Source organism: Symsagittifera roscoffensis, chromosome 5 (genome assembly GCF_963678635.1).
Source record: "Symsagittifera roscoffensis chromosome 5, txSymRosc1.1, whole genome shotgun sequence".
Lineage (NCBI taxonomy): Eukaryota > Metazoa > Xenacoelomorpha > Acoela > Convolutidae > Symsagittifera > Symsagittifera roscoffensis.
In genome coordinates this window covers 41,538,784-41,559,786 of record NC_087066.1, presented here as the reverse complement: position 1 = coordinate 41,559,786, position 21,003 = coordinate 41,538,784, and the positions used below count along the sequence as shown (strand labels likewise).

At 34.8% G+C, this 21,003-nt stretch overlaps 2 protein-coding genes across 2 annotated transcripts in view; one reads left to right on the top strand and one right to left on the bottom strand.

Moving 5' to 3' along the window:
• LOC134846731 (uncharacterized) overlaps positions 1 to 21,003 on the top strand; it is a 361,436-nt gene that overhangs the window by 147,684 nt on the left and 192,749 nt on the right. The window lies entirely within an intron of this gene.
• On the bottom strand, positions 8,512 to 14,171 carry LOC134846492 (uncharacterized). Its single transcript, XM_063863867.1, has 4 exons — positions 14,097 to 14,171; positions 12,549 to 12,719; positions 10,729 to 10,941; positions 8,512 to 10,036 (listed from the first exon to the last, which is right to left on the bottom strand). The coding sequence occupies exons 1-4, from the start codon at positions 14,108 to 14,110 to the stop codon at positions 9,775 to 9,777; spliced, it is 660 nt and encodes a 219-aa protein (XP_063719937.1). The 5' UTR covers positions 14,111 to 14,171; the 3' UTR covers positions 8,512 to 9,774.

Below are 21,003 nucleotides of genomic sequence, written 5' to 3'. Positions count from 1 at the left end.
CAGACTTTAGCATGGACTTGAAAGTCGCGGCTTTGAGTGGAAAGTCTGAAAATTTCAGAGCTTGGTCGACGAAGTTTGTAGCGCTGATGCACACCAAGGGCCTGTTCAGGAAAGTGATGGGCAATGATGATCTGCCAGTGGGTCCTACTCTCCCTGAGAGCCCGAATGCTGATCAGCAGGCAGCCTACGATACCAAGATGCAGGAACAAGCAGTGGAAAGAGGAAAGACAATCGAAACCGATTGTTCCAGCAGAGGAAAGACAATCGAAACACTGTGTAGTCCCATCTGGCTCTGGTGCTCAAAAACACCTTTTTGATGTACACAAAGAACGACTGTGTGAGAACAGATGGCTATTACATTAGGACGAAGGCCTGGATGCTGCTTCAAGAATAGTTTTGGAGTGCAGTGTGGTCAGTCCAACAGGCTCGCCTACTGGAGTGCAGTAGGCGAGCTCAGTCCAGTAGGCCAATCTGGGAAATCTATTTCAAATCTAATGGAACTCAAAGAGCAAAAACAGTTTATCAAAAATGAAAAGCAAAACGAAACTTTTATGAGGAGACCTGATTATCAACATTCTGAAAAAACTTGGAATATAGAAATCTACTAAAAAATTTTGGCATAGAATTAGCCTGCTTCAAAAACTTGTATTGAACATTGTATTTCTAACGAATTTATTAAACTTTATGCAATCGAAACTATTATGAGCTATCAATATCCTGTGCTAATTGATTTGAAAGAAATAATATCGTCGGAAAAACTGAATCTAAACCAAGGTTCTGACTACTTCGAAAAAAAATATTTCACAATCAAATAACTAAATGTTTAATAATATTAATCTCTTGTTTACCAGAAAAAATTAGAAAAATTCAAGATAAATTAAGAATGTCGCAAAGCAATTACTGAAAAAAACCTGTTGTTTCAAAAAATATCTAAAATCCAACAAATTTGAGCAAAAAGTACAAAACTGCAAAAAATAGAACCATTACAGAACTCAAAATTGCAAAAATACGAGTCTTTGATCAGTCTACAGAGTCCAGTAAATACTCAAAAACTTTTCAATGTATTTAAGCAATTATGTGAAATTGATGACAAAAGTGATTTTTCTTTAATCCACAAGGAAATAAATTTTTACTTTGCTACATAAGGTCAAACCTGGCTGAAAATTTTGTCCCAATAACTTTAAATTCATATATCCCAAAATTGCAGATACGATTGTACTGTCTGTGACTGATCCAAGTAATGTCCGTAAAGGTTTTAAAAACGAAAAGCAGAACCAGAAAGATACGGGTTTCGGCGTAAAATCTTTTATTCAAAGAAATTTTACCTGGACAATCGATTCCAAAACATAAGGTACAATTTTGAAGATTGATTGAATGTACCAACCCTTATTTTTTTTAAAAAAATTTGAACGATTTTCAGTTCTTTTTGCAGATGACACTGCAATTCACCAGAATATAAATCGTCAGCCGCATTTTACCAAGATCTAAAAAATGCTGAATTATGGTTTAACAAAATTCATCATCCATAAATGCAGATAAGTAAATTTTGTTAAACATAGGCCGCAAAAAACAATTAGTAAAACTTTGATAGAAAAAATTTGTAGCTCCACTATTCAGACTTAAAACTTCTGCATGTATCTTCGTGTTTTTATAGACACAAAATTGAGCAATGAAGAACATATAGATTAACTTAATAAAAAATTTAATGAATTCTCTAGATAAGTCAGCTACTTTTTCAGCAAAAGGCCAATTACTTCAGTTCTATAATGAATATAAAAAATCATTTATCAATTTTGGGATTGTCACAATGGAAATGCTTATAAAACAGAATTGGATAAAGTGTTCAAGTTACAAAAAAATTGTTAGGTTTGTTTGTTCAAAAAAGTTACGATTCTACCTTAAAAATTATGATTCAAAACAGTGTTTTCTCAGTTACGAAATTTCAGTGCAAAACTTTTTAAATGATTTTTTGGTGAATTGAGAGAAACTGCGACATCTTTTTTTGAAAAGATATGACATAAGCCAACGGAGATTAACTCGTCCAACCGCCAGAAATCTTGACCCATCAGTTTCTCCAGGTTAAAAATTGGAGCCCAAGCGCTTAAAATTAGGTTGATTGTTGCATATAACTTGCTTAGCAAAAATATTTGATTCCTCAAATTATTTTTAAAAAAGTGACTCATCTGGACATAACCTTTTTTCAAATCTTTTTCCATAAACAACGTTTTTCTCTTTTACTTTTTGATCAAAAACCTCGCTTCATACGCTCTCTGAGACACCTCAAAAGAGTAGAACTACTTTTTCGATTGTTCCCTCCAGGCAGTGATTTTTGTATCTACTGCTTCTGGTATACACAAATTTCATTACATGGAAAACTCCCAAACTATGAACACCATCAAATCAGATATGATTGCTTTGAAGACAGTGTTAGTGAACAATAGTCGCTTTGAGTGCTATGACACATGGTTGCATACTTAATAATCTGGTGGTTCAAGAAATGTTGGTGAAATCTTTCAACCGAATTTAGAAGTAAATCGTTCTAGGAGCGATCAGGCGCACCGGACAAAGTCATGGCCTTAGCAAGTAGATCGTGCAACCAGGACAACCCGGAAAACGTTTGTTTATATCTACATCGTCTACCCCAAATACCCAAGACAAACTTTTAGGTACTTACCGACTTCTTGAGATGAAGACTACGAAAAGTTGAAATACAATGGAGGAGTAAATTTTCAGGTGAGTCGATAGCCAATCGCCGGTTTTGACCAAATTACGATAAAAAACAGGAGCGCTGGAGTCTAGCAAAATCAATTTGGTTGACCTGGAAATACGTAGAAAAATCTGCTTTTTTGAAAATTCCTTGTTCAAAAAATCATTGTCTGTCTCCTCTGATGGCGAGAACTAGATATTTTCTCAAGATATTTTGAATAACCCAAAAACATTTTTAAGAACTATCGCTCTTCGGTTATTTTTTTGAATTCCTTAACTTAATATAAATTTTTAGCTCAGGGTTGTTAATTTCAGCTCGGATAATTTTGTAGTTCAAGATAATCAACAAAGAATTATCTCGGATCAGTTTTAGTTTTCCACTGCTTCAGAGATGATTATCTAAATCTTGATCAATTTAAACAATGTGAATTCCCTCCCTCGTGTGATGGTCCAAATTTGGTCGAAAATGAACAAGACGAAATGATAAAAAACTGAAAATAATGTTTCTCCGTTCGACCACAAAAATTTCGAGTGTTTTTTTTTTCAGACAAATTATTTAAACAAAATTGCATATGTGGTTAAGTGATATATCAAAACATATAGAGTCTAATATTATTCGACGTTTGCAGTTTTTCAGAAAGAAAATTTTAGAAAAAATTCTTCATGCGGATTTTTTCTACCAGGCGCCAATTTTTTTTTAAATTTTAGTCGACTTTGGAGTTTAAAACTATTCTTCAAAACGACGATGAACTTACTTTTATCTAATTTTTAAAGAGACCAAAAACTTAAATTTAGGTTTAGTTCAGCATTTTGTTCAGGCTGTTAGTGACACATTGAAGATTTCGTTTTCCGAAAAAAAATCGGAAAAAAAAATCGGAAAAAAAAATTGAGAAAGTCGTGTGATTTTTTTAACTTAAGATATTTTGAAAAGATAAAATTAGGGGGAACTTGCTGCGCTACTTTTATTTATTTGATCAGCTTCTGGGCAATGACTACTGTGTGGTCAGGTATTCTGTGCAAGTTAAACGGCAACCGGTTACTTTGCCGAGTTTTGAGCATAGAGCTTACGTATATTCTGATACTCTCCAGTTGCTCAAGTAAAACACCATCGAAATTAAAATTATCATTTTTCGATGCTCAGATTAGATTCTGATTCTAATCATCAGATCCCCAGGGAAATTAAATTTCCGACGCTGACAAGAAGCTACGAATAATGATGTGATTTCAATCTGAAGTTATGGAAATGCAAAAAAAATTCAATTCAATTTTACTTGTTATAAATGCTTATACGTTGCATGCGTTCTAACTTCCATTTGGCTATTGGGTCTGGAAATAGGGGCTAAAGTTGTTGAGAAAGGAAAAAGGGAAAAGAGGTCGACAGTTTCTTAAGTTTCCTTGATTATCAAAACTAGTTGGCAGAAGTAATTGTTTTAAGAGTTCGCAAATTTTAGAAAAAATGAAAACTTTGTCCATGTTTTTCGTTAATTGACAAAACTGACATTCCGAGATTTGCTCTATGGTTTACTGGTAGAGCTCGCAAGGTTTACCTATAAACAATATCGACCAGATTTTCATTTTTTTTTCTAAAAATTTGCCATTTCTCGAAAAAATTGCAAACTTTGACGACTCTTTTTAGAGGTCGTCAAAATAAAATTCCAAATCACAATAGAGACTCGATATTCTAAAAAAAAAATTGGCCACAGATGATTTCGTGCAGTTTTTGGAGGGTTTTGATCAAAAAAGTGTTTATTGGGCGTGTGCTCTCCCCTCAAAAGTAGTAATTATTGGAGAGCCGAAGACACCTTCAGAAATAATTAAGGGCTGCTTGACCAAAAAGGGATATCATAAAAGTGTCATGGGGGCTTTTAGGTTGTCAAGGACAAATCGCCAAATCCCTGATAGAAAAAAAAGTCGCCCCCCTAAATTCGCTACTGTACTACTGTACTGTAAGTAATCAGCTACTACAAATAATTACCAGTATATTTGTAAACAAACTCGTTTTGGCGTCAAATTATAGCAAAAAAGGTGGCAGGGAGCTTGATGAAATTTTCTCCCATCTTTTTCAAACGACCTTTATTTTCCGCAATAAATCGTAGGAAAAATTTTTCAGATACTTACCTGATCAAATTCTCTTTACCAACCATCCATATCGTAATTCTGATCTGAGAAGGAAACAAAAATAGACGCGTGTGATGTGCTGATAAATAATGTACAATCAAAGAGCACTCCTACTGCCAATCATTAGAGAATAATGACTGATTTACGTGGACTATGAAGAGTAGAAAATGTTAAAGACATCTTCAGCGGAAAAAAACTGCAAATTACCTCCCTCCCAAGTGTAAGAACGCAAAGACACTTTTAAGCACAAAAATGAAATTAAATTTTGACGCGAAAGCCGTGTTTTTATTCTGTTCATTATTTATTAGCTAATAAAATTATTGTAGAAAAAAATAGACAGAAAAATAAAGAAAAAACTTGGAAACAATTCTCAGCAGCTTTGGACAAAAATTAAAAATCGAATAAATCAAATCCAGAAACTTGCAATTGAATTCATAAAGGGATAATAAAAAACTATTCGAATCATGTATGAACTCTAAAATATTTTGTAGTTTTCTGACCTCTTCGAAAAACACTAGCTGGTAATTTTATATGAAAAAGAAATTCATGCGGAGGAACTGAATAACGTTAACGCTTTGTCAAATTAATAATTTTTTTACTGCTCTTTTGCTGCTATTTTGATATTTAAAAAATTATGCGAGGAAACTGAATAACATTAAGCTTTGTCAAATAACTTTTTTTTCGGTATTTTTCGGCAATGCAAGAATAAAGTTCTTTTATTAGCTGTAACACACCAGTGGGGAATACAACAAATCTAATTAGAAATTGGACCAATACCAGAATATCTTAACTTAATAATACCCAATCGTATCGTTTTCATGCAATCATTACATAATTTCTTCCCTTTCATTTCCTTCAAATTGTAATGAAAACAGAATCTTTTTCGAGATTTAAAAATCCCATTCCTCCCACAAAAAGACATTAAAGCGTCTGCCTGCACCGCTGGTAAATTTTTGTCAAATACTCATAACTATTGGAATGTCTTGTCAAAAAACTTTTTTTTGGTTTTCACTCTTAATTCTGAACGCAACAATCTATTTCAGTCAATTATTGATGCGATTGCGTTTTTTTCCGATAAAAAATGATCATAACTATATCTTAGGAAAACAATAGTTACTCTCAGTATCAAGTTATTACAAAAAGTTTATTTTTTTGCTTGTGAAGTTCAATACTACTGAACTATAAATTTTAATTATAAGATAAGTTTATTGTGCCTGGAAAAAATTACGCAAAATCAGTCGCATCAAGTCTCTAATCGAAGATTTGAGAGCAATTCGTTTAATAAATCATGGAAAAACTGCAACAGTGTTAGCGTCTTCGACGAGCAAACGAATGATGTTATTTACCTAGTTAAAAAAAATACATTGTTTTTGATTAATTTGAAGGCTCTTACTTTTTTTTCTGAACTTGGAAGCAAAAAAGTGTTGCAGAAATTGAGGGAGAGATTTGAAAATTTCATTCATATTTACAAACATAATTAAGTTCAATTACGTAATTACGATTACCGCGCGGAAACGGACTTTAATACACATAGTTGAAGCGGAGCTCCCGCCTTGCCGAAAAAACGTTGAAAATAACAAGATGAACCAAAATTTACGTATGCCTTAATGAATGACACCGAGGGCTCAGCTAAATCTGGAGGCAAGTGTTTGTTATAGGTTGAAGTTGCTATACTGATCAGGGACGAAATGTATAATTTCGAAAAGTGGACTTTGCCCAAAACCTTAGTTGTTTCTCTACTAAACAGCTAAGGAATAGAAAACAGCTAAGGAGTTTTCTGAAAGACTAAACCTTTTTCGTAAAAGTAATTAGAAGTAGCCTCCTTCCCTTGAAATTTTGATCTCATTTTGGATTTGATAGGGTAGTTTTTAAGAAAATTTGAAAAGTTTCAAAAAACGGTCAAAGTTCAAAAAATGGACTCTTTGAAATTCGTCAAAATTTTTCTGGTAAAACAGGTCGTGACCGGCTAAGTAGAGAAAATTACTATAATCGAGTTTCTGGATTGAACAGCAAACTTCGGAATTGACACGGTTATTTTCGAGTAGAGTCGAAAAACTTTCAAAAAACGTTCTAAGTTTCCAACCTTCCTTTGTTTGAGTTAATAAGTTTTTCTAAAAAAAAGTGAGCGTAGCAAGTTATAAAGGTATACAGGTAAGCTTCCAACAGCCTGTTGTGTCAATTCAATCTAGGATATCAGAATTGGCCAGATAGTTATCGAGAAAAGTCCAAAAGACCGTCAAAAAATTAGTCAGTTGACATTTCCGAGAATCGTAGCTCCTTGTAAAAAAATGAGCGTAGCCGCTTATTCAAAAGATATTTATCAAACCGGTTATTTCAATTGAACCCAAAAAGCCAAGTTTGGCAGGGTAACTCTCCAGAAAATTCAAGAAGTTTCAAAAAGGCTACAATTGAAAAGCTAAAAAAAGTTTTCCGAGGGTATTTTTGGTAAAAATTGGAAAGACAACGCTGAGAACGATAACGACTACGACGATAACTTTTTGTGGGAAGCTAACACGGGGAAGCTTTCCACTAGCCGTTATCTCCATTGAGCCCACAAACTTAAGTTTGGAGGTTAGTTTTCAAGAAAAATTCAAGATTCACAAACCGGTCAGGAAAATCAAAAAATTGTCTATTCTGAGGGCCATAACTTTGTGTAAAAAAAGTTTCAGCGTAGCCACTTATGACGGGGAGCTTTTCCAACCTGTTTTGTTAAGTGAAGTCAAAATCTCAGATTTGGTAAGTTAGTTTTGAGAAAATGAAAAGCAAAAAATTTGATCAAATATTCCCCAGACTTTTTCGTGGAAGGCTGTAGATAAATGGGTAATGCAGAAAGAGATCGGGGAGAATGACGGCAAATAAAAAGTAGGCAAGTTTCTATAAATATTTCTTTTCGAAAATCGGCCGAAGGGCTTAGCAAGTTATTTGAAATTCAAATTGTCAACTGAACAAAACTTTCGAAGCGGAAAAAAGGCCGACAATAATTTAGCAGACATCAGTTGACCAGAAAAAAAACCGATTTTGTAAAACTTTACCAAGTTTCAACTACCCCTGAAACTACCCTGTAGTAACTAGTACCCACCAGTAGTTAAATTTGAAATCGAGCATGTAAGCTGCATAGCAGCATCATATGAATAACTGATTGGGTTCAAGTTCTTAACAAGAAAAAAGCCTACATTCCGATTTTGAATATTTCAAGTTTCTTCAGTATTCCATCAAACTACGATCAATGTACTTTACGTAAAACTATCTACCAAAACATCTACCGCTGATCACAAGACCTTGCATAATAGAACGTTTTCTTGATTATTTGGTAATACAAAAACTGCCTGCTCGAACTTCGCATGGTGTTTAACTCAGTTCTTTGCACGCAACAAAATTGGCCACTTAAACAGGATTCAAGACCGCATTCATAACTTCTTGATTGTGATACATGAGGAAGAGGTATCGACAATAGTACTGCAGCCCTACCTTTTTAATACATGGTTCACAAAATCCAAATTCCATTAAAACCCAAATTTCTTTCACTCTTGGTCTCTTTATCTATCGATCTATCTATCTATTTTTCTATATATCTATCTATCTATCTATCTATCTATCTGTCTGTCTGTCTGTCTGTCTATCTATCTATCTATCTCATTTTTTAAAAATGACATTTTTCAATGAACCCTACGACTCATTCATTAAAAATTGATATTTAACATTTTTATTCGAACTTAGCATTACTTAAAGATTTACAATATAGAGGAATATAAAGAACAATTTGAAACACAATATTTCGAAGGCAAGTAACCTCAACAAAATCAGGAAATAACTTCATTTAGTAAATTATATTGAACGTCACAGAGTATTATTATTAGTGATATGCATCGATTCTGAACAGCAAAAACTTCTGTATAAAATGTCACACTTTTGTATAAATAATTTAATATTTGGTCTACAAAAATGTTTCAGAGGCGTTCAAAGCTCTTTAACCTTCTCCCCTACCCTCTTTGAAAAGTAAGATTTGTTACTGGGTACCATTTTCTCTTATGCTTAACCACAAAATGTCCCCTTATAGTGGCAATTAATATATGTTAGTTTTACCCATTGGCAGTTTCCGATTACATGGGATACTTAAAGAAATTCAATAAAAAGCAACTATCAAACACAATTATTAAGGACAAAGTTAATCAAAATTTGATCAATACGCCCATTGAAACATTGAATTGAAATGGCTGCTCATATTAACTAATTATTTCAGCAAATACGAGCAAACGGCTCTTTTCCATTTTACCTCCCTTCCCTTCCAAGCCCTTTGATTTTTTTTGCAATTCAATATGAACGTCTATGTAAAATGACTTTTCATATTACAAACTGCATTAAAACGCGTCAACGTGAACAAGTGAACAAATTTTTACTACTTTTTTTTACATGTCAAACGCCGTGTGAACAACTTTTGAACAGTTTTTTTTGTAATTTTACGAGGGGGTGGGAAACTGGACAAGAGCCGAGAAAACGATATCCGAAGTTGAAAATAATTTAAACTACATGCATGCAGCGTTGCAATTTTAACTACTCAACGATTTCATTTTCTATTTCAGCATTTTCTGTTTCTTAACACAATAATCAGCTCATAGTAATCTATATATACCATTAAATATGTAAGACTGATTTATAACCTATTCAAGTCAAAAATCTCTTGCTTAATATTTTTCTAAACAAGCCATTAAAAGAAAAAATCAGGATTGGTGAGTGAAAAAGAGCGAAGCCTCAACGGGTCTTTTTTGATTTATATTCACAATTGGGATTCAACAATTTACGCATGGCCCGAATTTCATAGTAAAATTGCTGTAATCTGATTGTTTGATAGTTGCATGCTTGTTTTCATATCGTAGTATGTTTTATTTGATTTACTATGATATTCGCAAAAACGCATAAGAAAAACAGCCTTCATAATTTTAAACACAATTTTCAAACTAGCGAGCTGACACCTGAAGATGAGCAAGTTAATGAGTTTGAACTGCTTTCCAAATCGATCGATTGGTTCGATTCTTCCTTTATGAACACAGAACGGCTGTCCGTTTCTGCTCTATTGAAGACTTCTGATTGGTTGGAACACTGCTGATTCACTATCTTCTTCAGTTTGAAGTCGCAAATAGAGACTGTTTTGTCACCGACAGTAATTTCAGTCGTTGTGAACACTTTCAGATCGACCATGTCTGAGATTTTCAGCCTAAAATACCACTTCAAAATTAAATAAAAACGTTTTCAGGGTTTTTTTGCCACATACATGATAACTTTACTCACCCAAGTAGTTCTGGTTTTAAGAGACGGTAGGTCTGGTTTTACAAAGTCAGATGAGGGGGATGTTATGGGATCCACTTGAAACTACAGAGTTTTTCAAAGAGTGCCCAGAAGGTCAACTTTGACAAGTTTACTCAAAAGCATTACAAAAATTATGGTCCTGTACGTGTTTTAGGAGAGCTTGGAAAATCAATTTGGTCAACCACCGAAAAGGTTGAGCGATTATGACCGCAATCCTTGCAATAATCCTAAATCCTCCCAAGCTTCGAACATAGCCAACTGACTGCACGAGCTATAAACTCTCCTGTCACGATAAGAAGTCCATTTGAGACAATTATATTTAAGTAAAAAAGTAAATAATCTACTATATATTCACATGCAGCGTCAAGAAGTGAGGTGGTGAAAAAAAACCTGTTAGAAACGAAAATTTGGCCCTATCTTCTTTTCGTATATTATCTCAATAGTTGCAAAACTTTGCTCGGAAGCTTTTCTTGGTTTCTTTCAAAATATAAGTAGCTTGGTTCAACTTATGGTTAGAACTAGTTGCTCGATTTTGGCGGCAGGCATGTTCTAATTCCTGATTTACCATGTAGTGTTACGTGAAAATTCGCTGCCTCTTACCTTCTCTTACGGGGGTGTTTTCTGGTCGCATTCTGTAACATGGTGTCTGGACTGACACTTCTACTCCTCGGGTCCACACCAGCGACAGCCGAGGAGAGAGAAGACACTAATGAAGCTGCCGATGCATTCGAATCCCTGTCGTGGTCTGTTTCAGCTAAGGATGAATCAGCAGCCGAAGATGTCACACTTGATCGAGAGCCACTAACTCTGCCTCTACAGTAAAAAAAAAAGAACATGGAAAATAGTCAAGAATAACTTCCGGTAAAACGTATTCACGAATATTTTCTAGTTATGTAATGTATAAATTTGACTTATTTCCATACTTCGATGCTTTGTTACCATCAAGTTTATACACAGAGTCGAAGCCGAGTTTCGCAGAACTTGCGATACAACGAAAGCGTAGCACTGCAAGCTGGCAAATAGACAGTAAGATGAAAATAACTAAGTCGAAAAAAACTTTAAAAAAAAACAATTTTTATTTAAATAGAAAATTTTATCTCAGAAAAACAAACAAGAAATACAACCAATTTCATTAACCAAGCTTTTAGTATTCTCCGAGCGTTCACTAAGCCAACAATCCGAAAACAGAACATTCCAAAAAAAAATGGTCCTAAAAAAATATGAGCGATTTAAAAGTTTGAGCTTTAACTTATATACTTCCAAGCGACCTGATTTACTCAAAAGAAGAAAAACTATTTTTATCCCTAAACCGATGCAAAAAAAAAATTCCAACTAAACAGACAAAACATGAGCCGAATTCATTTAGGCTGAATAAAATTTCTTTAAAAAAAATGAAAAGTATACCAGTCAGGGCTAGTAAAATAAGAAAACTACAGGATTTAATCAACGAGATTTGCAACTACCAAGAAAACTGCTTACATCGCAAAAACGTGGTTTGGCAACTAAGCCGAGAAACTACAGTCCCACTATACAATTTTTCCGGAAAAAAAATCGATTTCAGACGCTGAAAAAATAAACAAGGTCCGACCGGGACTCGAAACCCAAACCAAAGGGTAAAAAGGCAACCGCATTACCAACAGGCCAAGTGAAACAGGGCCTGGAAAATGATAAAAATAGACAATAAAACAACATCGATTTCAATTGCAAATGTGTAAAAAATGATGTTTTACGGAAAAGTTCCCGATTACAAGACACTTGCTTTCGCAAGGGTAATGAGCATAAAATCAGAACAAATCAATTTCACATCAGAACTTTACAACTTTCTAAGAGAACGTTTATTTTTTTTGAGCTGCTAGCTCATAAAAAATGATTTCAATTTCAAAAAATATAGCAAAAAAAATAATTAACGGGTCTTCAGAAGTCAGTACTAATAGCAAAAATTATATACAAGCTGTTTAGCCTAATGTGGAGAACCGCTGTTGTGTCCCTCATTGTTAACTACATTCAGTTCAAGCTGGACCTAGAACCACCGACCTTCAGCTGAGAGGCGGCGAACAAAGCAACAACGCCATCGCTCATGATTCGAGGCATGTGTATTTCAGCAAGCCGAACACTTTGTTAGGCATCAAACTTTTTAAGTCTCATCAGCATTATACTGAAAGCTCACTCTCACATGAAAATATGTTTCATTTAGTCTGAAAATCGCAAATCTCAGATTCAATTTTCTTCACACTAAGCTTTAATCTGATGCACCCTCAAATATTAAGGGCTTTGATGGAATAAATAAGTAGCTCCCCAACGAGTTTTCTTAGAAACTTAAACTAGGCGAAAACCTACCTACGCCTTAGGTCCAGCGAAACCAACAAGAGTGGTCGGATTAATCAGTTTCTATCAGAATTATCATTTAGATAAAACGTTACCTGGAAGAGGGCTTCTTGGTTGAGCAAATCTCACAAGAGTAGAGTGAGAATGCATTTCTATATGTACAAGTTGGACACTGCCACAGAGACGAGGAGTCTGGTTCGGAGGATTCGCCCCTGGATCTGGAGCGGGAGGAGCCGGCACTTCCTTCGGCCCCGCTGTTCATTGACCTGAATTGTATATATGTAATTGGTTATTCCAGAAAAATTAATCTACACTTATTTCTTTGTATAAAAAGCTTGAATGGGTCATTTTATCGACGGTGTTATTTAACACTCAAGGGGTATTGTTGACAGCGGATCTATGTGGGAAGGAGGGGGTAGATCCCCTTTCAAAGTGAAAAGGGCCACTTCACCATCTCAAGTACTTTTGTAGTCTTCGGTACCATTCTCCAACCAAACCAACCAACCCCCTATTGCCAGTACAGATGCGTTCAGCTATTTTTAACAAGCATTTTGAGTGTTCTGCTAAAAAAAAACAATTGAGAGCTCAATTAAAATAATTAATAATTAGGGTTGACCTGCAAGAAGTCAAAATTTAAAAAATTTTCAAACGCCATTTCAAGGTTCATTACATTCACGTAGCTTGAAATCTGCAATTTTTTTTATAATTGTCAAGAATTGCTAGTGGAAAAAAAGAAAATCATAGTTTTGTTAGCAAATAACCTGCACAACCTCACTCGAATTTGATGCTTATCAATTTTTCAAGGTTAACCATCCACATGTACAATTACAAATAAATTCCAGCAAATGCAAAAATTCAACTTTAAACAAATTCATTGCTGATTTAAATTAACCGAACAAAACGTACAAAAGTTGAAATTTCAAACGTGTTTTTCTCATATTGGGTTAAGATTAGACAAAAAGTGAAGAGAACAGAAGTTGCTTAGAAATTCGATAGAATTAGTATGGTGCATTTTTTCCAAAATTCTGAACCAGAATTTTACACCGAAAGTGGCTCAATTTAGCTTTTTAAATTAAATTAGAATTACGCTGAAACTACCAAGTAAGTGTCCCTTTTGATGAGAAAAATATATTAAAAGAAGCCACTTACACAGCTCAACAAAGATCTAGAAGGGTAAATTTTGAGAAAACCTGTATAAGAGAATATACTTTTGGTTGATAGCCAAAAAAGGTCATTTTTAAGGTCATCTTTACTATATAAAAACCAAAATCTAAGCTTAAGAACTTTCGTTTAAAAAGTTTTGTAAAATTTCAGAGATTTTACCATTCTAGAACTTCGTTTCGCTGTGGATAGGACTTCTTTTAATATATCTTTCTCATCAATTAACGTAGTCATTTCATCGTAATTGATTAAGTTAAAAAAAGCAAAAATTGAACCAATATTGGGGTTAAAATTAGGTTGGAAATTTTGAAAACACTGCACCATAATAAACCTGGTAAAATCCAATCAAATTTTGTTCTCTTTTCACGTTTTGTCTAATCTTGACCATTTTGAGAAAAACGCGTTTGAAATTTTAAAATGTGTACCTTTTGTCCCGTTATTTTAATTCACCCCTGTATTGGTGGTAACTAAAATTTACTCACTTTCGTGATCGCATCGCCAAAATACTAGGCTATTTGAATAAATTTCTTCGTCTAATTACTTCCATATCGGCTCTGAAAATAAACAATCGATAAAATCGACGTGCTTAACCGCGAAAAACGATATTTATTTCTAGGTTAGCTAAATGGTTCTGCTTACATTCCGTGAACAGTAGTCGACAAGAAAGACCTTTTTCGAGGGAAAACTGGTTTTCATGATTTCAAAACGACCCATTTTCAACTCGTATTGCTCGGAATTTGTTGTTGTTTTTCACTTATAACAAGCAGCTTTCCTTGTCTAAAAAAACTGACACGACAACTCCCTGCCAACAAAACATCACAGATAACGTTCAGGGAAGAAGTTTTTGTTTGATTTCACAACTCAATCTTTGATTGCGACCAAAAAAATTTTAAAAATTGAAGCAAAAAAAATTCAGATTTTGTGTATAACATTGCACGCTATCTTAAATACAAAACTATGATTCCCGTCTAACAACATACAGTGCTGATTTTAATTAACCGGACACAACAAACATTCGAAAATTCAAACGCGTTATTCTCAAATTGGGTTAAGAGAAGCCAAAAAAAAGAAGAAAACAAAAGTTGCTTAGAATTTCACCAGAACTATTGGAACAATATGGTTCAATTTTTTCTCCGAAATTCTCAACCAAAATTTTACAACAAAAAGGGCCATTTTGTCTTTTTTAATTAATCAAGAATTACGCTGCAACTATCAGTTAATTTTTGAGAAAGTTGAATGAAAAGAAGACTATAATACAGCCCAACAAAGTTCTAGAAAGGGAAAAATTTCAAAAAATTTGCCTAAAACATTTGAAAATTGTTTTCAGCCAAGATTTTAGTTCAAATTAAGTAAAAATGACATTTTTGGCTATCAACCAAAAATATCTTCTTAAACTGATTTTCAGAATTTGTGCTCTTCTAGACCTTTGTTAGGTTGTATAAGAGGCTTCTTCTGATATAAATTTCTCATCAATTAACTTAGTTATGTAGTTTCAGCGTAATTCTTGATAAATTGAGAAATGCCCAAATGAACCATTTTTGGGTCAAAGATTTGGTTAAAATGTCGAAGACAATCTTGCATCTTATTGATTCTGGTGAAATTCCAGGCAAACTTTGCATTCTTCACTTTTTGCCTAACCTCAACCAAACTTAAGAAAAACGCGTATTTTGTCCAAAATACCAAACGCATGAACGTTGAGCATCCTCCATTACAAAAAATAACGACTTGATCAAGACGCGTGGAGATCAATCATGACATTTCGGCGGGAAAAGTATATACTCGAAATGTCATCAAACAATTAAAAGAGCTGAGCGAGAGAGTTACGGTAACTGTCGCAGTAACCAGTGCGGTTTTATCAGTAAGATGATATGGCTACTCAGTTTGGCCTTCCAACTAAAGACTTTGATACAAACGGCTGCACAGAAACGCAAGCAGCTAGATGTAAAAATTCCCGTTGCACAAATTTCGAGCTTCCTGAAATTTTTAGAAGCCTAATTTGGTATGACTCTGGATCAAATGATCACATTATGTCTGTTTATGAAGACAAAACTGATCTGTACCGTAAACCAGTGTAACTTTTGTCTGATTTTTTATTCCTAATTTTCAAACTTCAATGCTGCCTTATTTTTTCAGCTATTTTTGAACACAGTAAAGCCTCCCGGAAAACGTAATAAACGCAATACCTTGATTCCAGCAGCTAGTAATTCAAATCCAGGACAATAGCGCTTATGTGGGAATGCTAGCTTCGGACTAGGGGCAGGCAAATTCTTTAGGTACTGCCTTTTGGTGCCGATGATTCAAAAACAGCAGAACAAAGCGACCGGTTTATATGTTCGAGTGCTAGCATGATTCTTAAATTGGAATTTTGTTAGCTTTTTGGAGTTGGATGAACCACTCCATTTCTAGTAAAAGAACCTTTAATTAATTGAGGGACCATTGAAAATCCGATTTATTTGTAGAGTCATTTCTGTTTAACGTACGCGGACTAAGTAGCTTTCAATTTTCTGGCTTTAAATGGCAAAAAGTTCTCTCGCTTTACCTTTTGATGTTTAACGAAGTTCACTTTGGAATATTTTTTTACACTTTGAATTAAAACGGCGTTAAAGAAGTTACAGAAATGGCTTTAAAATGCAGTGATTTTAAATGGGCAAGGTAAAACGAAAAGTTGATAGTGAAAGTGTACCGTGTTAAGTTGCTGGTAATTAAAAAGTGCTAGACGATAACCTACGGCTGAGGTCAGAAAGAAAGTCGGACTCGTAGCACAACACAAGCGTTGACTAAGAACAATCGGATGAAGCACAGTATATTCTTACCATATCCAGTCGAGCAAAAATGAAGCAATATTGTTAATACGTTCAAAAAATTATCTCAACATTTTTTTCGTCTTTTTGTAATTATTTGAAGTTTTATATGTTAGTGGAGAGGGCCAAAACTTGAAATTGAGTTCATCAAAAGAATTTCTTCAAGCAGAAAAAGAAAGCGAAAAAATGTATAACCAGAATTTTATATATTTTTGCTTTGTTAGGGAAAAGTTTAGGGATCAGCGATGGGAAGAGTTTAGGGATCAGTGATGGCTAACTCAGTCGGTCGGTAAGAAAATCGGTTAATCATAGTTTTGTTTCATGTGTTATTGATGCGTTGAGACATATGGCCTATCGACAGCATGATATATGAAAAACTGTCCTAAACTGAAATACTATCATAAATATCTCCGAAAACAGTAAACTTAGCTGATATGTCTCTGACAAGCTTAAAAAAAACTATCCATAAATGTAACAGACTGATGTGCACCGCAATGAGCACATAATTATGCTTCGAGCCATCATCTACAATGAACCGGACAACACTCACAATATAATCTGGCCTTGCACTCACACGAGCATCCAACTAACAATCGAGCTTACTTATGCTAAGATTCTGGTTGAGATATGCAGACCAGTCATCCGATTCAACATAACGAACTTAGCAAAACAATGGAATAGAGACGAGACAAAACCACTAACCCAACCCAGCTAAAATAAACGAACCCACAGTCACCAAAAGTCCTCGAGGCTACAACGACAGCATTTTATACAAAGATTAAACCTGAAGCTCGCTAAAAATGAGCTGAGATTAATTCACAACTTTTCCGAAAACCCTGACTAAAAATGATTCAATGGGAGAAAAAACATCTTCGCGTTCGGTACTACGTCAGTTAATAACTCGTTTCAATGCGTTTGTAGTTTGCAGCTTGCTCGGTTCAAAAAAGCAACAACTAATTAATTAATTGAAAAGCTCCACTAAATAATCAATTATGACTGACGCGAAACGTCAATGCTGGACTGGAAACCTTTCTCAGCAGCCACGTGCTAAGGAGGAGGGGCAACATCATCCTCAATTTCCCAATTTCATACCGAATTTCCCAAAAGCTCCCCCCCCCCCTCTGGTGCAATTTTAAGACAGCCATTTTTAGCAGAATAACCCTACATATATTGTAAAGGCGCCTTAACGTCAATTTTTACTAATTTTTATCGAACTGCCGACGCTAAAACAAAACGCGCTCCAAATCTACCAAAAATTTGTCAGAACAGCATTTTTTTTACATAAATAGCCTGCGGAGTACATTTTGCCCAAAATAGCAAAAATTCATGCGCACGCCCTAGGTTCTTTTTTGAAAAAAAAAAAGAACTCGACAACCATAACTCAGGCCATGCGCAGCTTCGTACCACGAGCGATACAAGAAGATAATCTCTGAATTAAGATTTGAGAAAAAAATTTGACTACTTGAAAATCCAAACCATATATCCTATTTTTCAAAAAAAACTTCCAATCTTTTAAGACTAGCCACAATAAACCTATTGATCTATTATACTTTGAAACTTTGAAAGCTCATTTGACAAAAAAAAGATCGATGGAATAATCTGAGAGAGGAAATTGCAGTCAGATAAAATCATAAATTCACATTTTGGGACTGAAGAGTCCATTCAATCCCTTTCTGTAAACAACAGTTATATGAAAAAATATCGAAGTTCAATATATCGAAAAGTTATCCTATCCCCCGCTATGTAAAGTAAAAAGAGGCAAAATCAGCATCTTGCAAGATATAGTAGTTTTAAATGATGACAACTCATGAATTCTGCGAACGAAGTTTTTACCGGAAAAAAGTCTTGTACTCACTTGCAACAACGTTGCTAAGCACAAGGATAATTTATATATGATAAAACAATAAATGCATTGCCTTAGTCAAATTTAAACTGACAAGTTAAACTGCTATCTTAAAACTGCCTATCTTTTTTTTCATGGTCATTATCCAAAAAGTCTAAACTTAGCCTAATTGTTGTGATAAACTTATTAAATAGATAGATATGTCTCGACGAACCGGATAAACATCTTATCTTGGGTAGCCCTTGTCTACGAAGGGATTTTAGAGATCCGGTTGATGGAAATCGAAATTGACAGAATCAGATAAAGAAGATAAACCAGCTCATTTGAGAGTGGTTACGACAGCAAGAAAAGACACGAACAATTTCCCGGATGTTATCCAGCTCATTTTAGAGCGGAAACGACAAAGAGAATTTGGAAATATCTTTAAACAAATCTACCAAAATCCAGCTCATTTTAGAGCGGAAACGACCAATAATTCCCAGCAAGACAATTGAAATATGTCGTCTCTCCACTGTACAGTATGTCAAAACGCTTTAACCAATCAATCGGTGAAATGCGTCGGTTGTCAAGCTTCTGCCCACTCTGCGTGTATTGGCCTCAACACTGCCGATAAGGTGGTTGGGCACATTGAATGGAGTTGCCCAGATTGTGGAACCTGTAAAAGAGATCTTTTCCGAGTTATTGATGAACTGCGACAAGAACTGTTCTCAATAAAGACTATGGCGCAAGATGTACACGAATTAAAGTCTGAGCTGCTATCGCTGAAGCAATATCGTGAACCAAGTAGTATAATTGAAAAGAACAAAACCAATTATGCTGGGGCAGCGAAGTTTAATCTGAATTCTTCGGCATTCATCAGAAATGCTCGTGAAAGTGTATCCTCAGAAGCTGGTAGCTCGAGGGTTACGAAGCGAAAAGGCTCCAAAGATAGAAATGACCGCAGACCAAAGAAACTACTAATTACGGGAGAAGTGGTAACAGAAGCACTCAAAGGTGTAGAAAAGCCACCACCACGACGCCATCTCTATGTTGGAAGAATTAAACAGACAAATGATGAAAGTGATATAGTCGCATGGTGTCAAAGTAAAGGATTTCCTCTGAATCATATCAGGGAAATAACAAAGGAAAATTCTCGCCACAAAAGTTTCCACTGTGTATTTGACGTATTTGACATGCAACAATCATTGATCAACCTAATTCTTGGCCGGAAAATGTTGTAATTAACAGGTACTATCTTGATGCAGAAGCCAGAACCTGGCTCAGAACTTTGAAAAGCGACTGACTAAAATCAAATAAAAAACCCGAGTCTCAATCGAATGCTATGAAAGTTGGTGTAATTAATATACGTTCTCTAGCGAAAAAAGTAAATCAAATACAGAGCATATTGGCTATAGAACAAGTTGATATCTTGATCATAACTGAAACCTGGCTTAAGCCGGATACGGAATATATTCTAAATCAGTGCATAGACTCTTCAAATGAATATCGATACCATCATGTTTCACGAACGGCTAAAATAGGTGGAGGTGTTGCCATAATTTCTCGCGAAGAACTACAGGGTGAAAGAATTTTAAGCCATCTCTCGGACGATGGTGAATTCTTGGTAATTACGGTCGTGACTAGAAAAGTCAAAATAACAATTGCAGCAATATATAGACCGCCGAGTGGAAATTATAACGAGTTTTTTAATGAATTGACTGAAAATATTCTTGCTTCATCAATTGAAACCCAAATTCTCCTCCTGGGTGATTTTAATTTGGATCTAGAAAACAGACGTTGTGCCAAATCCAATACATTTTGTTCGATTCTACTGGAATATAACCTAGAACAGATTGTTAAGAAAGCAACTCACGAATACGGGAAAATTCTAGACCTCATAATTTGTTCAAACCCGGAATTGTGCTCACCCGTTAGAAATGAGCACGTTGAATACTCTGATCACCATCTATTGACGTTCACTTATGAAATCGCAATTCAACGGAAGGATAAAACCAGATTGACTATTTATGATTGGAACAATACAGACTGGAAACATTTAGAGACGGAAATAGATCAGAGTTTAATCTTGAATCTGAACACCAGTGACCCGAACGAGATGGCGGAGAATTTTATCGAAATTTTGCAGCTGCTGAAAACTGATTATGTGCCAACTAAGACCAAAGTTGTCAAAAACCGATTTTGTAATTTTTACGATAAAGAGTTAGCAGACGTAAAACGAAAACGTAGAAAATTAGAACGCGTAATGCGTGTAAATCCTGGATTAGAAAACGAAACAGCTTTCAAGGAGTATTTAAAGAAATGTAAAGATCTGTTTAGAGAGAAGAAATTGATATATTTTTCCAGGCGCTTTGAGCTTTCAAATAGCCATTCGCTCAAGTTTCGTGAATTGAAACGCCTTGCTGGAGAAAAACAACAAAACGTTCTACCACTGATATACTCCAGTGATTATGAATTAGCTGAAAACTTCAACCAATTTTTCATTCAGAAGGTTAGAAATTTAGTGGCAAATGTGAAAAGTAATGGCATCTCGCCGCCACTCTTTGCTTTCACTGCAGTTTCTTCTTTCCAATTCCAATATGTGACTATAGATGAACTAGAAGAAGCAGTAAGAATGGTTTCAAACGCGAACTCACGAGAAGATATACTGAAAACTATAGATATGAAAAGAATCGCACACTCGTGGAAAGATTATTCCATCATTATGATAAACAATTGCATCGATCAGTCCAAATTTCCAAAGTGTCT

What these genes read in the sequence shown, in the direction of transcription:
- LOC134846492 (XM_063863867.1), bottom strand. An exon ending in ACCAAGAAGCCCTCTTCCAG is followed by an intron (nt 10,942 to 12,548) that starts GTAACGTTTTAT and finishes TTTTTACTGTAG; the next exon opens with AGGCAGAGTTAGTGGCTCTC. An exon ending in AAACACCCCCGTAAGAGAAG is followed by an intron (nt 10,037 to 10,728) that starts GTAAGAGGCAGC and finishes GTGGTATTTTAG; the next exon opens with GCTGAAAATCTCAGACATGG.